At 41.7% G+C, this 18,030-nt stretch overlaps 1 protein-coding gene across 6 annotated transcripts in view; it reads left to right on the plus strand.

The window, feature by feature from the left end:
* Positions 1-18,030, plus strand: part of LOC133962279 (zinc finger MYM-type protein 4-like) — a 33,271-nt gene continuing 15,241 nt past the window's right edge. For all 6 annotated transcript variants that reach the window (XM_062397811.1, XM_062397814.1, XM_062397812.1 and 3 more), the window contains exons 1-22: positions 1-73; positions 1,690-2,078; positions 2,184-2,325; positions 2,422-2,497; positions 4,397-4,988; positions 5,501-5,565; positions 5,802-5,926; positions 7,157-7,367; positions 7,493-7,696; positions 7,860-8,010; positions 8,408-8,523; positions 8,612-8,974; positions 11,400-11,441; positions 11,537-12,128; positions 13,104-13,156; positions 13,250-13,399; positions 13,651-13,714; positions 14,328-14,524; positions 14,759-14,883; positions 16,847-17,069; positions 17,195-17,407; positions 17,632-17,782. In XM_062397811.1, the coding sequence (XP_062253795.1) occupies positions 1,700-2,078; positions 2,184-2,325; positions 2,422-2,497; positions 4,397-4,988; positions 5,501-5,565; positions 5,802-5,926; positions 7,157-7,367; positions 7,493-7,696; positions 7,860-8,010; positions 8,408-8,523; positions 8,612-8,974; positions 11,400-11,441; positions 11,537-12,128; positions 13,104-13,156; positions 13,250-13,399; positions 13,651-13,714; positions 14,328-14,524; positions 14,759-14,883; positions 16,847-17,069; positions 17,195-17,407; positions 17,632-17,782 (4,234 nt within the window). In that variant the 5' untranslated portion in view covers positions 1-73; positions 1,690-1,699. The remainder of the gene's footprint in view (positions 74-1,689; positions 2,079-2,183; positions 2,326-2,421; positions 2,498-4,396; positions 4,989-5,500; positions 5,566-5,801; positions 5,927-7,156; positions 7,368-7,492; positions 7,697-7,859; positions 8,011-8,407; positions 8,524-8,611; positions 8,975-11,399; positions 11,442-11,536; positions 12,129-13,103; positions 13,157-13,249; positions 13,400-13,650; positions 13,715-14,327; positions 14,525-14,758; positions 14,884-16,846; positions 17,070-17,194; positions 17,408-17,631; positions 17,783-18,030) is intronic.

An 18,030-nucleotide genomic window follows, 5' to 3' on the forward strand; every position in this document is an offset into this window, starting at 1 on the left:
CACACACATCCTCTAACTGGGGCAGGCTGCAGTCAGTGAGCGCTACCGTCAGTCAGGAGCAGCACGAAACACGGTAACGCTTCAACTTCTTCTTCGTTCTCTCTGTATTTTCCATGTGATATTGTTTTGAAAGTGCATCCGAAACATCCTTTTAAACCTTTACACAGTTAACATACCGCTGTAGACCGTCTAGCTTGTTTCTCCGTTGGGTAGCAGTGTTGTTGATGCTAGCTTCTCGCATACAAAGCCCAGAACCCTTCGTGGAGGTGGGTTGTAGCGCGAGAAGCGCGGCGTCTGCATCGTAATTAAAACATGGCGGATAGCTAGGAATTTAGGCTTAAACGGTTAGAGGTAAGAAACATACACATCGAATATAATCACAGCTATTCCCGGACGCCAAGCTGATCTTTTAGCCGATTTAACTGCACGACGCGCTGTGGCTGTGTGCTAGCTTCAGGTGTTCCAGTTAAACTGGCGACCATGGCAACTGGCGATATGTTTACATTATTCCAGATGTTGATTGATTGCAGAGCCGGTCGCAGATTCGTTATTTTCATTAAGCGCCTGTGTGTGAAGTGCTGTGATCGATCAAGGTCTCGTTGAAATATAAATCCTACAAAAACCCTTCAAGTTAATGTGTCCGTGTCCGCATCACGTTGAGACAGCAATATAAATCAAATGGTTAAATAAAAAGAGAATAGTACAAACATGGAATGGGATTCGAAACAACGAGCCGAAGCACTATTTGATTATTGCCTGATGACGATCTCATTACGCCACAGAGCCGCTGAGTTCTGCATCGCGCTTTAGATAAAGTCCCGTTCTTTGCTTTGACAGCTGTATAAAACCAGATGTGCTTTAAGGTAACGCCCACGTTATCTGGTGATCCGAACACAGAAGAAACGCTCCACACTTAATAACAGGCTTCACAAAGTGATGCTCCTCTTCATAGGACACACAGGGAGTTATGAAGAATACACACAAGTAACCAGCTCCACTCAAAGTGCTTTTTTTTACTCTAGTGATCATTACAATGCGCACACACCAAACAAGTGTCACATGCAAACATCCCCTCACATAAACAAAGCGGAAGCTCAAGCGGTGTTTTTGTGAGTAAAGTTGGTGAACATTTTTAATGGACGTGTGAAGCTTCATGTGTCCTCCTGTATATTTTGGTTGTATTTTCACGAACAATTTGGTGTTGTGATAAAGGCAATTCAGGGCGCTTCAGGAAACATCATCATTAAAAATAAAGTGCCTATGTGTCAGTAGGGGAGAGCGGGGTAACGTGAGACATCGAGAAATGTGAGACACATCTAGGCAATGGAACACATTTGTTGCCATGTGACCATTATGTTTTCAAGCCCCTCCCTTTGCCAAGAAGGAGAACTTGGTGCTGTGGAAAGTATGTTTTTCACAAAAAACTGCTGTGTCAAAACAAATTGTTTCAGGTAGAAAAACTACATGTTGATGAACTTCCAACATATAAAACCATGTGATTGATGCTAGCTGAAGATTAGCCTGAATTGCCAAGAGATGTTGTTTTTTCTAAAATGGTGGCTGTGGGGGAAAATGAGACACTGTCTTACTTTACCCCACCATGAAGCACAAGTTAAGTTTAGTCTTAAAGATATTTTTGTGTACTATTACATGACATATGTTTTATTTTTAATTTCATAAACATTGTAGAAAAGCCATCATGCCAAGAAACTACACCAGGAAGACAACCCGGGGCCAAACATCCTTCGCAGAGATGGAGATTGCAGCAGCTGAGGTCATGCAAGGAAAGAAGTCCTTGAGAAAAGCTGGAAGGGATAGAAATATTGATAAGACAACCCTCAAAAGATTCATAAAGAAAAAAGAGAAAGGGGAAGTAAAATCAGTAGCCTGGGGTGCAGTAGCTGAGGCAAAGAGAATATTCACAGATGAGATGGAGGAGGAGCTTGCCAATCAATTGAAACAACTAGCTGACCAGTTCCATGGCCTTGCTCCAGTAAAGTGCCGTAAACTGGCATTTGAATACGCAGAGAAAAACAATATCCCTGTCCCTGCCAATTGGACAGAGAAACGATGTGCAGGTAAGCTAGGGTGTGCAAGAGATCACATGATTATGTAGGTTAACTTAGGCCAAATGATCTTGACACAGAGCTAAATCATATAATAATGAGTTATCCAATCTTTAGGAGTAGAGTGGTTTGGCAGCTTCCTAGCACGTCGCCATCTCTCTGTCCGAACTCCAGAGGCAACATCCCTGGGTAGAGCTACAGCCATCAATAAAACTACAGAGGGGGAGCGCTTTGGAAATCTGGCTGTATGGATGGACAGGTGACATAATTAATTCTTTAGTTGCATATGTTTTATGTTTACCTTTAAGATTTGGTTTGATTCTGATAAGGTTTTTCCCTTGCATCTCTTCTTTAGCGGGCACACATTCCGTCCACACATGATTTACAATGTGGATGAAACAGGCGTCTTGACAGTACAAAAGCCACGGCAGGTAAGCTACACATGATACACTATAGACCACCAGACTGATACTGAGTGGCTTGTGATAATGACCAGCCAGCTATTGGCAGAATGTTGAAACTAATGCTATTAGTTTTGTTGTGAACCTGTGAACTGGAAAAAATGGATGGACTGAAACAAAGTACAATGTACCTTTAGACCAATACAAGCCCACTGATTGCACAGGCCATTGGATAAGGTGGTGACAGAGAAAGGAAAAAAGCAAGTTGGTTCTATCCGATCAGCTGATCGAGGAGAACATGGTGACTGTGGTGTGTGCAGTGGATGCTGCCGGGAATGCCATACCTCCCATGTTTGTCTTCCCTAGAGCTAGGTTTAAGGACGACTTCATGATTGGAGCACCTCCAGGAGCCAAAGTTGCCTCCACCAGAACGGGATGGATGAATGAAGACACCTGGCCTGAGTTCCTTGATCACCTGATACAGCACACTAAGTGCACTCCTGACCATCCCATGCTGATAATCCTTGATAATCTTAAAGCTCACATCTCACTCAAGGCAGTAGAAAAAGCAAAGAGCAACGGTTTTGTTCTGCTCACCCTTCAACCCCATCTCGTCGCATGCAGCCTCTCGACGTGACCGGTTATGGCCCTTTCAAGACCCTGTACAGCCGAGCTCGCGATGGGTGGATGAGATCTAACCCCGGCAAAACAGTCTCCATCTACCATATTGCAGGACTTACATACACTATACATCACAATACTTAGGTGGCGATGGGATATGTATTGCGATTCCCGTCCCTAGGTGTCCCTGCTGATTTTGCGATTTCTTTTGGTTATTTTTTTTTAAATACTGGACCATTGAAAACAGTTGAATCTTACCTTCAAATTGGTGAGGTTAGTTCCCCCCCCCCCCCCCCCCCCCCCGTATAAAACCAATAAATCGCAGCTTGGCGATTTAAATATCGTCATACACAAGAGTCGCGATTCGTAACTGAATCGATTTTTCCCCCCCATCCCTGGTGACACCAGGAAATATACTTCTGGATTCAAGTCCACTGGGATTTTCCCATATAACCAAGATGTTTTCCATGAGGAAAAGTTTGCACCATCAATGGTGTCAGACCGGCCAAATCCTGAGCTCCATCCACTTCAGATGATCCAAGTGTCCATTCGCTTCAGCAGATCCGGATGGTCCACTCCCTGCAGATGAACCCCCTGCTGCAGATGATGCACTCGCTGATGCTAATCCATCCACTGCGCGTTGTCCACATAGATGTGCCTCGCCAGCTGACTCAGATGTGCCACGTGTTACCAGCCGACCTGGATATGTGTCTCCTCGGGAAATCCTACACCTTCCCAAATGTCCCCCCAGAGCACAAACCAAAGAAAAGCGTGTGAAGACAGCCATCCTAACTGATACTCCTGAGAAGCAGACGATAGAAAATGCTTATGAAGAGAGACAAAAGAAACTGGGAGGGAAAAAGCAAAATATCAAAGAAAAGAGAAAATCGAAAAAGAAAGCACCCAAAAAGAAAATCATAGATAGCAGCTTCGAAGAGAGTGATGTCCCTGTCCCACTTGATGATGAGTTTGACAAAGAGAGCTCTGAGGATGAGAGAAGTGATCCGGGAAACACAGATCTGTCCGTGGGTGCCAATTCACAGTAGTTCTCTCTGTATATTTAGAAATTTATTTAGAATTTAAAGTTTTGTCATTGTTTTCTTTAAAAAGTGTACTTTAGGTGATATCAACTAGTTCAAGTTTAACAGTTCTGAACTTTTTGACATTCTTGATATTCTGTGGAGAAAGATCTATTGAAAATGAAACTGGTTTGGTAAATTCGCTTATCAATTGTTGACGAGTAAAGAAAGCTGACATGAGGGGGCTTCTTGAAAGACCTTATTTTACAAGCTTCTCTCTCCCTTACAGCGCCAGGAGCACCTGTCCAGAGTGTATGATGAAGTGATGGATCTGGGAGACTTCGCTGAATCATCTAGGGGCTCTGCCACTTCTTCTAAGAGTGGAGGTCAGGAGGAAATGAAGGCAGTAGAGGGAACATCAGGACATGAGGAACAGCAACCCGTTGAAGAAAAGGATAGTAATGGCAGTAGACAAGAAGAAAATATGGACGAGTTGGTGGTAGAATCCCCCTTTCCTCGCATTTCCTCCCCTCCCTCTGGTCAACCCTCAGCATTTAACTTGAGAATCAATGAAGGAGGAGGAGGAGGGAAAGGAGGAGGAGGAAGTGGAGGGGCAGCATTTGATGATGCACTTGATGGCCTTCCTCTGTATGAGCCAGAAGAAGACAATAAAGATTGGCACTTTGCACTGCCAATGGGCTCCTTGGAGGACGTTGATGTGAATAAGGCCAACAGAAAAAAAAACAAAGCGGACAAGGGGAACAATTCAAGTCGAGGCGATCCCTTTACTAATGAGCCCAAAGGAGAGGAGAAGGACGAGAGCATAGAGTCGGCCAACACTTCCCACTCCTCCCAGGACAACACACCTGACAACAGCCGAGGTAAGACAGGTTCAATCAAGGTTAAGTTCAATTAATTTGTAAAAAAAATTCTTGGGATTCTATCAGCTGTATGGAATTATTATTTTGAATAGCTGGATTGGCAGTGAAAGCAACTTTGGCCTGTCATCATCTGCAGTTGTGCAGTGTGGCTCCATTTCCTGTGGCTGTGTTTAAAAACTTGCGTAAAGCCTTTGCTGGTGGTATGAAATCAAATGATAAGAGTTGGCTAAATCGGCATCAATGAGGGTTATTGAGAGAGAGAAAGGTTGTACATAGAGCAGATCTGACCTGGGAGCTGTCCATTTGTGATCAGAGCTCTTAGGATTGATGTTAATACCAGATCTGAACAAGGCCATTGTATCACTGGGATGAAAAGCCCCTTTTCATTTTAGGGGAGTACTGATATTCATTTTATATCATCACAAATGCTATTTCACCAGTCCATGACTTAATATAGCAGTCTCAATGAAAGATGAATTTCTTCTTTACCAATCTTTCTCTTCTTACCCAAGTGCCAGCGGTAATCCCTGCCCTGCCTCCGGTTCCCGGTAGTGTTCGCTGCAGTGGCTGTTTTAAGGTACCTTTGTAATTCTGTTGCTTTGTCCAAAATCTAAGAATGTGCCACAACCATGTTTTAGTATTGAACAAATCAATCATTAATGTCAAAAATGTCATGACATTGACTGGGAAATACAACAGTTGATCTTGATATTGGTCAGCAACAGTATAGTAATGATAAGAATGTTACATTTGTTTGTTGTAATTTATTTCTTGTAATTTATATTTGTCATGGGTCTTTTAATATTTCTATAGGTTCTGCTAAAAGGCCAAACACCACTCCAAAGAAAAGGTTCGATGCAGCTCTTCTGCTCCACAGTATGTCTGATTGGACATTTGCCTCCAACCCCAAATAACAGATTGTGTTTCCAGTGCAACAGGTACATGTTTGTTGTATGGCTGTCGCTTTTTAAAAAAAATCCAACACTCCTCGCATCAAATATGCAAGGAAAAGTTTGTATTCGAACTGTAACGACCCATTTAGATTCAAAATACACAGTCTGGAACGCATCAGACTGCCTGGTGTCCTCTTGACCTATCAGTAAAGTAAGCCAGTTATGTTGTGCTAACGATCACCGGTGATGCTGTCTTTCATCTTTTTAAGGTCGCTGTTCAACCATGTTAGACTGCAGGTGCATGTGGGTTGAATGTATTTTGAATGAATTGTAACATGTCAGATTCGCTCAAACTGGACTTTTGGAAATACTGACAGCCCTAGTGTCATTCCACTTGACATCGGTATGAACGTCAAATCAGGTTTTCAATTAAGTACGTCTTTTCTTTCTTTTTTAAGGTACCGTTTACTATAAAAAGTGCGTTAATTTAACACCTACAAATATTAATTTTGCCCCTTTTTCTTTTGTACCACAGGGCTGCCTATCTCTTGGCAAACAATAACAATTACAGTAAAACTATGTTTGTTTAAAGGATGATTAATTGTCGTAGACTAGCTGCAAAGCAAACAGTTGATTTGTCTACCTAACTTATACTTAACATGGAATTATGAAGGATGCTTCAAGGCATCAAGATATTTTGGAGATCTGTTTAATTGTTGCCTATATATTTAATAAAATCTCATGACCATTTAATTGTAGCCAAATAGATAATAAGTAAGTTCAGTCAACATATTTAACGCATTATTGACACAATAATTCTTGTCTAATGATTTATGTGAAACATACAATACATATTAATGATCTCTTATTCTGCTAAACATGACAGTTTTTTTTATATCAAGAGCCATTATTCTTATATCATCAAAAATGCAGAAAAACATCCAATCTCACAATGTTAAAGACAGCTAGGGGGAAAATCCTGAATCCACCTCATGATCCAGATCTGCACCAATATTTCATGCGTTCTTCTCTGACCGATAGCACATCCATCAACCTTAGTGACATTGATGATGGTTTTTATGTGATCCTGCTAACAGTCAAACAAACTAACACAGACAAAAACCTAACTTCCTTGGCTTCGGTAATAACATCTGTCATATCAAATATATTATAGAACTTTTTCCCTCTTTTCTAGTTTGCTCCAACCCCCAATTCTGCCTTCACCCTGTATCTTTTCATCCACTGTATTCATTACCTGTGCTTTTCTCTTTGTAGGGGGTTCATTCAGGCCGGGAACAGGATCACACTTCAAGTAGACAAGAACACGTACATGCACTTCTGTGGCCAGTTCTGTCTGTCTGTCTTTAGAGACAAGAAGAAATATAATGAGAAGCCTCTTGACAAAGGAGTGGAGAAGAAGCCAGAGAAGCCGCCTGAGAAACCAGTCGAAAAACCATTCTGCAGTGTCTGCAAAGTTACCAATAAGGTGAGAGGCTTGTAACTTTTGCAGTAAGAATAGATTTGGTCAGTGTGCCTAATGAGCTGAATCGGGTTCTCTTCCTCATCTTATTCTCTTTTGTCCTTATGTTTGCCTGGGGTCATCTGCTGCAGATTGAGCATGAGGTCACCCTTCAAGGTCGTGTGCACAGACTCTGTGGTGATGCTTGTTTTGTAACGTGGCGCAAAATGCGTCTCTTAGCCATGAAATGCTTTGCAAAATGCGGACTTAAGTGTAATGGCTCCTGTCAGCCTCCCAAGGTTGAAAGATATCAGCTCAACTTCTGTAGTCCTACTTGCATTGGGGCTTACAAACAGGTATGTGTCTGTAAAAACATATTTCTTCTGAAATTAGGAGGTTTCAGTATTTATTGCATGATTATGGAAATTTAGCGTGAAGAAAAAAAAAACCTAACCCTAACCCTTTGATGTTACACTTGTGCAAATGTAAACCCCTAAACCTGTAATTGTTTTTGTGAAGACCTGCAGAAAGACAGTGGACTGTATATACTGTCGCAAGATGAGGCTTGTGTCTGCCACCGTCATGGAACTAGACCAAAAGGGCAAAGTTCAACTTTACTGTTCACCTCTTTGTGTGAAACTGAGCCGATCATCCCGACATAGGCTCAGCGGTAAGAAACACAAAGCAGGGACACACACTCACATGCCAGTTTGGGTGGGATATGCATTCGTTAAAGCTAGGGTTGGTAATCCTGGAAAAAAAAGGAAAAGAGCCGGCTTTGAAAATAAGCAACTAATACGTCCCACCCCCTCCCAACTTGTTAAACTATGCCCATATTAACACTTACAGCTGCTTGAAGCCAACTTTTTATTTCAAGAACAAATTTATAGATTGCTATTTAGACGCAAAGAGGATCTTCAACAAATTCAATATGAAGTCTTTCAGAAACAAATTACCAACATACCAATTCAACACAGAAGACTTGAAAAAATTGTTTTCAAAACAAATGCTCACATACTATCAACATTTAATAGCTAATCAAATTTGAATTGTTTTTTTTACCGCAGGTACTCCATTGTCATGCAGTCAGTGCAAGGTGACAGCTGTTCCTCAGTATCATCTGGCCATGGTGGACGGCACCATTCGTAACTTCTGCTGCTCTGACTGTGTTTCCATTTACAGGGTAAAGGCACCAGTAGCAAAAGCCTTATTTAAATCTTGTCTCCATCATAATTTGACATTGTTGTTATTTTTCCTCCATGTCTCTTTAGAAAACTGGGCAACCCTCTCAGCCAGACCTTACCAGTGAAACCTTCTCTCTCAGTGACCCCTCCATTGGAGATGCAGTCAAACAAGGGCCCTCTGCTGGGGCCAGTTCAGTTCCTCCCATTCTTCAGGACCACCCATCTTCAGTCCAATACCCAGGCCATCATCCCAGTCATACCTCAGTACCCCCAGTCGTGCCTCCCTACATGGCCACGTCCTCCCCCTCTGTTCCAGGGCAAGCACTGACCACAGTGCCCCCTGGTCAGTCCTCCACAACAACAGAGGGTGCACACATTGACACCTCCATACTGACCTGCCATCAGTGCAGCAAACACTTCAGCAACAAGCTGACGCAATACAGTCACCAGGTAAGGAGCACACTGCCAGTTCAGCTAAGTATTAGTTAGTCGAGTAACTCATTTTCACTTTTTATCATTTTCTACTCTTATTTCTTAGAGAAATTGGTTCTGAATTTACTCGGTATTAACTTTATATTTTTATTTTAAATTAGAATGAACTCTACACAATTTTTATCTTCACTTTTTTTTGTGACTGTAAACCATTATTTTATTTTCCCTGCGATGTTATATTATCTTTTAAAAGTAGGCAAGCAGCTTGTGGTAAAATAATGCGGAGGATGTGATAATATGACTAAATCGCAGAGCAACAAGAAAAAGCACGTTTGTTTTCTATAATAAAGTGTGCGTGTCACGGTCCCGCATGATGCACACAGTGTGCTCACAGTGTGCACTTACTCACGGCCGCAGACAGCGCCTGTTCCACACACATCCTCTAACTGGGGCAGGCTGCAGTCAGTGAGCGCTGCCGTCAGTCAGGAGCAGCACGAAACACGGTAACGCTTCAGCTTCTTCTTCGTCCTCTCTGTATTTTACATGTGAAGTTGTTTTGAAAGTTCACCAGAAACACACTTTTACACCTTTACACAGTTAACATACCGCTGTAGGCTGTCTAGCTTGTTTCTCCGTTGGGCAGCAGTGTTGTTGATGCTAGCTTCTCGCATACAAAACCCAGAACCCTCCGTGGAGGTGGGTGGGAGCGCGAGAAGCGCGGCGTCTGCATCGTAATTAAAACATGGCGGATTCCGAGGAGTTTAGACTAAAACGGTTAAAGGTAAGAATCACACACATCGAATATAATCACAGCGACTCCCGGGCGCCAAGCTGATCTTTTAGCCGATTTAACTGCACGACGCATTGTGTTCTAGCTTCCGGTCGAGATGTGCATATTTATGCTAACGTCAGCCAGCTAGCTTAAAGCCCTGTAGCTCGCTGCTGTTCAGCTCTGATGCACGCCGCTACCGCCGAGCTCCATTTAAGAGCTTGTTCATGAGCAAAGGAACATATTCAGCCCAGTATGACTCAGGCCGTTTGGATCACAAGAGTATGAATGAAACTGGTGCTGCAACTTTGTGCTGCAGCTGACTCCCGGTTCCTCAGCAGATGCATCGCGCAGGGCTGCTGCGAACAATACAAAGTGGATATTGTATTTAAGTTGAATCTCGTCAGACGAATCACTTAAACGTGATGTGTATTCGCCGCCAACTATTACATGATCTGAGTAGGTTGTTTGGTTTGCATTAAATTATGATTTACCAAAATGCTAGAGTTTACCCAAATGTTAATGGATTGGTGCGAGTCCTCCATTCAACTGAATGGACTGCATGCGGCCTGTAGCCATCATTATCGTTAATAGCCAGATATTGACAACACCGGGACTGTTGTTGTAGTTCCCTCAAACATGATGAACTTGTTTTCATTGAAGATATGAGGTGTGTCTTTACGACAACCCAAACATTTATATAAAAGCTTGAAATTATAAACACCTAAAGAGCTAAATATATGTGTTTCCTTGTCAATAAAGACAAGGGATTGGTGTTATTAGTCTGTTATGTTATTGTGCCACGTGATGGGGAAAGTTGCCCTTATAGACCAATGTGTGAAATGGGTGTGTTGCTGCAGGCAGGTTGTGTAAGGTCAGATGAATTTTCAGCATTCAAGCAAAGAATAGTTTTAACATTAATGAGGGTGCCACATCTAAGACATATGCAGCCTGATGTATAAAGTACCACTTTATGGAAGGGTAAATATAAAGGTATGAATTTAACTGCTGGCTTCACACTCTAACACACGTACTTTAGTGTGTAACTCTGTGTTTATGTGAACACATAATTCGTACAAACGACCGATCTTGATGGGGAAAAACAGACTGATATTTATGCGTTTGTACAATTTGGCTTCATAAGGGGACTTTTGGGCCTAGATGGAGGTAGGGATGGTCTCAGTGCCATATTAGGCGATACTATAAACTTTCAAAAGAAATGTAGTTGAGTTGTGACATACAGCATCAATATGTCTGCCAGTGAGGCTGAATGTAGTGTATCTATATGGAAAAAAGATTAATACAATTTAGGGACCAACCTTGTGCCTCATGTACTTACTGTGCAAACAATGTTTTCATCTGTTTACACACAACTCAAACTGGATTCCAACTGGTATAAATGTAAATCCAAACCATTGAAGAGTGACTTGGTATTTAGCTATGGGTGATCAGGCATTACCTCATACATCCAATAATAAGTGCAGTCCAGAAGTCTGAGACCTTTTGTCATTTGTGATCATTTATGTTAGCAAATCACGATAGGTCTCTCTGTATATTTAGAAATACATTTTTATAATTTAAAGTTTTGTAAATGTTTTCTTTAAAAAGTGTACTTTAGGTGATATCAACTTGTACAAGTTTTACAGTTATGAACTTTTTTGTCATTCTTGATAGATATTCTGTGGAGAAAGATCTATTGAAAATGAAACTGGTTTGGTAAGTTTGGTAATCAATTGTTGACGAGTAAAGAAAGCTGACATGAGGGGGCTTCTTGTAAGACCTTATTTTACAAGCCTCTCTCTCCCTTACAGCACCAGGAGCACCTGTCCAGAGTGTTTGATGAAGTGATGGGATTGGGAGACTTCGCTGAATCCTCTAGGGGCTCTGCCACTTCTTCTAAGAGTGGAGGTCAGGAGGAAACGAAGGCAGTAGATGAAACATCAGGACAAGAGGAACAGCAACCGGTTGAAGAAGAGGATAGTAATGGCAGTAGACAAGAAGAAAAAATGGACGAGGGTGTGGTAGAATCCCCCTTTCCTCGCATTTCCTCCCCTCCCTCTGGTCAACCCTCTGCATTTACCTTGAGAACCAATGAAGGAGGAGGACGAGGGAAAGGAGGAGGAGTAAGTGGAGGGGCAGCATTTGATGATGCACTTGATGGCCTTCCTCTGTATGAGCCAGAAGAAGAGGATGAAGATTGGCACTTTGCACTGCCAATGGGCTCCTTGGAGGACGTCGATGTGGATAAGGCCAACAGAAAAAAAAGCAAAGCGGACAAGGGGAACAATTCAAGTCGAGGCGATCCCTTTACTAATGAGCCCGAAGGAGGGGAGAAGGACGAGAGCACAGAGTCGGCCAACACTTCCCACTCCTCCCAGGACAACACACCTGACAACAGCCGAGGTAAGAGATCCCAAACGGTAGATGGTTTTGAAGGACAAGTTCAATTAATGTAATGCTGATAGTTGTATTTAGTCTTTAGGAAATAACCTAGATGTCTTCATAAGGGTTATTTAGGTTTGGAGACTGGGTTTTTAACAGACTGTATGACAAACTCAGAGTGTGAAGGTTTAAATGACAAAAGGCTATACCAAAATCTATAATTGAGTTGCATTATGCCGATGATCCAATAGAGAATTTGACTCAGACTAAAAGTCATCTGTTTTGACCATTCTTTTAGATTTGTTTTTTTCTTGTCAGTCCATCGGCTGTTGGGTGATATAATTTTGAATAGCTGGATTGGCAGTGAAAGCAACTTTGGCCTGTAATCATCTTTAGTTGTGCAGTGTGGCTCCATTTCCTGTGGCTGGGCTTCAAGCCCCTTTTCCACTGGCCAGAAAACCCTCAAACACTGACTAACATTTAGCTTTTGTCTCCAATGTGTTCGGATGCAACACCTTGAAGAGCAAATTTTTCCAATATCCTTCATATCACGCAAGATGCAACATTAAAAAGATAGATGTGAGAGAGCTTCTTGGTTTCCAAGGTACTGATGGTGTCATACAATACTCACCAGGGGGAAAGCCAGAAAGGCAAACACCTACTAATAATTGGGAAAGGAGTCAGTTGCCTTTTTTGGGTTTACCCGTTTTTAAAATCTTGTGCATAGCCTTTTAATGTTGATATGAAATAAAATGATAAGAGATGGCTAAATCGGCAGCAATGAGTGTTATTGAGATCTCTGAATTGAAATCAAGAGTGGTGTCATCTGAGAATAGTAGACTTAGTCTAAGAAAGGCGGCATACATTTTTTGAAAAAAGTGTTCATCATTCATTATTTCTTGGGAGTTAAGGTAGGTTGAAGACTGTGCAGTTGAGTTGGGAAATGTAAGTGTAACTGTTTTCTTTTATCTAAATATGTTTTTCCCTCCCTGTCAGATGGCGGTCCACTGAATGAGGGAGAGGAGACCGATGACAGTCAGCAGGGAGAGGTGGGGATTTGGCAAAATATCAAGAGCGTGCTTTTTAAGTATTAAAAAAAAAAAATCGTAAGTCATTCATATTGACTATTCTTGATATTTCAGAGGTCAGAAGCAGCTCCAGTAGAGGACAGTAATCCCCCAATGTCTCCGACGATCAATATTAAAGATGAGCCTATCGATGAAGGCTACGACGCTGCTTTACTGCCTCAGAGCTCCATCAGGCAAATCAAAGAGGAGCTGGAGCATCAGGAGGTACGTGTGACGAAAGGATGTTAGAAGTGTGCATCTGCTGTTTACTTTCTGCTATTCTCTGTCTGAGTATTATTATTCAATATTTGATCAAAATAAAAAAGTATTTAAGGTGCTTATAGCTTCCACTGTATGCTGATAGTGAATGAAAAATAAGACACGTCAAATCAGTTGGTTTTATCTTATGAACATGAGAAGGAAGGCACTCTGAACTATATAAAGAAAATCTAATATCTCATGTTTAATCATTTCAGGAAGAGCTGAGAATCAGTTCTGTCTACTCTGTAGGAGGAGCAAACACCTTTGTGTCTCCTACTGGTGAGTTGATATGTTCTTTTGCATATTCCACTATTCATGTCTTAGCCCTCTTTTAAAACTACAGCTGTAGTTTTGCAGTGGTTATATTGACCATGTTCCGACCTGGTATCGTTCCGTCCTGAGTGATCCGATTACAACTGGACCGCTCTAAGCAAATGTGGCTTGAGATCTCTCAGACCACACAGAGGTGGAGGGACGCACAAGCCCACATTCTTTCACCATGTGAACGCAAATGCGTCTGGGGCCACATATGAAGGACAGATTCTCAGTTGATGTCTCTGACCCGCTAAAGTTTCTCTATGAATCAAACATATTTTTCCTCCTCTCAGAGCCCATACTTTCAACTGACATGCATGTTAAGTTGCATATAGAGCAGATCTGACCTTACCTAGGAGCTGTCCACTTGTGATCAGAGCTCTTAGGATGGATGTTTATACCAGATCTGGACAAGGCCATTATGTCACTGGGATGAAACGCCCCTTTTCATTTTAGGGGGTGCACTGATATTCATTTTATATCATCACAAATGCTACTTCACCAGTCCATGACTTAATATAGCAGTCTCAATGAAAGATGTAGCTTTTCTTTACCAACCTTTCTCCTCTTACCCAAGTGCCAGCGGCAATCCCTGCCCCACCCCCAGCAGCCATTTTTATCCCAGGTAGAGGTACAGTCCTACAAGCTATGACTCAGCTTCCTGTGAGACCAGCAATTTCTATCCCAGGTCCATTACCAGCTTTGGCAGCAGCGCCCCAACGCCCACCTCATCCTCCTGTTCCCGGTAGTGTTCGCTGCAGTGGCTGCTCTAAGGTACCTTTTGTAACTCTGCTGCTTGTCCAAAATCTAAAAATGTTTCACATATGTTTTTAATATTGACAAATCAATCATTAATGTCAAAAATGTCATCCCATTGATTCGGAAATACAACAGTTGATCTGTATATTGGTCAGCAACAATATATTTATGACAAGAATGTTAAATTTGTTTGTTGTAATATATTTCTTGTAATTTATATTTTTCATGGGTCTGCTAATGTTTCTATAGGTTCTGCTAAAAGGCCAAACAGCATTCCAAAGAAAAGGTTCGACGCAGCTCTTCTGCTCCACAGTATGTCTGACTGGACATTTGCCTCCAACCCCCAAGAACAGATTGTGTTTCCAGTGCAACAGGTACATGTTTGTTTTAAGGCTGTCACTTTTCGTAAAAAATTCCAACATTCATTCAAACATGCAAGAAAAAGTTTTTATTTGACCGGTATCGACCCATTCAGAATCAAAATACATTCTGGAAGCGCATCAGACCATTTGGTGCCTTCTTGACCTGTCAGTAAAGTAAGCCATTAATCAGTGGTGGGAAATAGATTTTTCACAAATCTGTACTTTACTTGAGTATTTATTCTCCCGACGACTTTTTCTTTTACTCGTTACATTTGAACAGAAATTTCTGTACTTTCTACTTTGTATATTCTCAAAACTGACTTGTAACTTGAGCAGTTGGTGTGCCTCGACGCACGGCGCACCTCTCTCCTAGCTAACTCGTGCGCCCGCTGCCTTAGATGCACAGGTCCAGCGGCGTGTTTGCCGTCGGGGGGGGGGGGGGCAGCGCAAGACCCTTAGCGTCCGCAGGTTGGTAGGGCTGCCTTGATCGACCAGGTCGAGCAGGCTGTAACGGTATTGATCCCTTCGCAGGTTCACCTTCAGAAATCTTGTTAAGAGTTTTATTTCCTCTAGTTCAGTTTGATCGTCTTCTCGGCGCTCCGCCATGACCGTTACCGATTCTGGAGGGGTTACTAAACGCACATTCCCCAATCCATTTATTCCCTTTAGAATTATCCAGGTGCTCCTGCAGGAGCTCAGTTCACTTCAGTCTTTAGAATTCAGTCTGAAATGTGTGAGTTTTTTCTTCTCTGTACTAGCAAAGTGCATGTTAACTAAAGAGAAACTCTTATTTTGTGTGCCTTGATCTTGTTTCCCTTGGCTGAGTTATCATAAGGGGCATTGTGTATCATTCCTGCTGCTGATGAAAGATCCATGTTTAGTGATATTTACAGAATGTTTTAGTGGTTATACTGAGGTCTATTAGTGTTCTTAGGCTGACACAAGAGGCAATTGTTTATAGTTGATTCTTTGTTGTCTCTAGAAGTTCCAAATTTGTAAAATTATACATTATATGCATATTGTTGTTATAATTTGTATCAGTTTAAATGCATCTTGAGGAGAAACATTTTGTGGAGTTTTGTGTCTGTACAGGCCTACTATAAAAAGCACTTTGCATTTTCAATTTTGGTACTTGTACTTTTACTTTTGATACTTTTCAAAACCAGATACTTAACAACATTTAATATGAGCTACTTTAAGACTTTTACTCAAGTCATTTTCTGACAGGTGACTTTTACTTTTACCGAAGTCACTTTCAGGTAAGATATCTGTACTTCTTTCTCAAGTATGGCTTTCAAGTACTTTATCCTCCATTGCCAGTAATGTTACGTTATGTTGTAAAGAAAATTGTTGAATCTAGCAACAAAGCCGTCCGGAACATCACAGAAGCTGCGTGTGGAAGTGTTTTGAGTTCTACACCATAGACTGAAAAGTAACGATCAACGGTGATTCTGTCATCTTTGTACCATGCAACTGCCTTATAACAAATCTGCAGCCTCACTTGTTAGCAGCAGCTGAGTAGGCACAACAGACCAGGTCGCTGTTCAACCATGTTAGACTGCAGGCGGATGTGGATTGAATGTTTTTGAACGATTTGTGTCATGTCAAATACGTTCAAACTTGACTTTTGGAAATGCGGACAGACCTACTTTGTTTCTACTACCAACTATAAAAAGTGTGTTAATTTAACACCTACAAATATTCATATTGCCCCTTTTCTCTTGCACCACAGGGCTGCCTATCTCTTGGCAGACAATAACAATTACAGTCAAACTGTTTGTTTTAAAGGGCGATTTATTGCTGTAGACTATAAAGTTAGGAAGACTTATTCATCAAATGTTTGTTTTACAGCTACTTCACATGGAATTATGAAGGATGCGTCAAGTCTTTTCCAGTTTGCTCCAACCCTGTAATGTCCCTTCACCCTGTATCTTTCCATCCACTGTATTTATTCCCTGTGCTTTTCTCTTTGCAGGGAGATCCTTCAGCCCAGGGACATGATCACAATTCCAGCAGACGATAACACGTACATGAACTTCTGTGGCCAGTTCTGTCTGTCTGTCTTTAGACACAAGAGGAAACTTAATGAGAAGCCTCTTGACAAACGAGTGGAGAAGAAGCCAGAGAAGCCGCCTGAGAAACCAGTCGAACGGCAGCCTGAAAAACCCTTCTGCAGTGTCTGCAAAGTTACCAATAAGGTGAGAGGCTTGTAACTTTTACAGTAAGAATAGTTTTGGTCAGTTTGCCTAATGAGCTAAATCAGGTTCTCTTCCTCATCTTCTTATCTTTTGTCCTTATGTTTGCCTTGGGTCATCTGCTGCAGATTGAGCATGAGGTCACCCATCAAGGTCGTCTGCACAGACTCTGTGGTGATGCTTGTTTTGTAACATGGCGCAAGATGCGTCACTTAGCCATGAACTGCTGTGAAGGCTGCGGACTCTACTGTAATAGCAACTCAGGCTCCTGTCAGACTCTCACGGTTGAAAGATCTCAGCTCAACTTCTGTAGTCCTACTTGCATTGGGACTTACAAACAGGTATGTGTCTGTCAAAACCTATTTCTTCTGAAATTAGGCTGTTTCAGGATTTATGGCATTATCATGTAGATTTAGCATGAAGAAAAAACATTTTTAGCCATGCCAACCAGAAATCACAATATTGTAGATAAATAAAATGGCACATGTGCTTTATCAAGCATATACTATTGATGTTACACATGTACAAAATGTCAACCCCTAAACCTGTAATTGTTTTTGTGAAGACCTGCAGAAAGACAGTGGACTGTGTCTACTGTCACAAGATGGCGGTAGTGTCCGCCACCATCATGGAACGAGACCAAAGGGGCAAAGTTCAACTTTACTGTTCCCCTATTTGTGTGGAACAGAGCCGACCACCCCGACATATGCTCAGCGGTAGGAAACACAAAGCAGTAACACACACTCACATGCCAGTTTTGGTGGGATATGGATTCGTTGAAGCTAGGGTTGGTAATCCTGGAAAAAAAAGGAAAAGAGCCGGCTTTGAAAATAAGCAACTAATACGTCCCTACCCCCTCCCAACTTGTTAAACTATGCCCATATTAACACTTACAGCCTTGAAAAAGAGTTTTCAAAACAAATGCTCATACTATCAATATTTAACAGCTAATCAAATTTTCATT

This window comes from Platichthys flesus, chromosome 10 (assembly GCF_949316205.1).
Source record: "Platichthys flesus chromosome 10, fPlaFle2.1, whole genome shotgun sequence".
NCBI lineage: Eukaryota > Metazoa > Chordata > Actinopteri > Pleuronectiformes > Pleuronectidae > Platichthys > Platichthys flesus.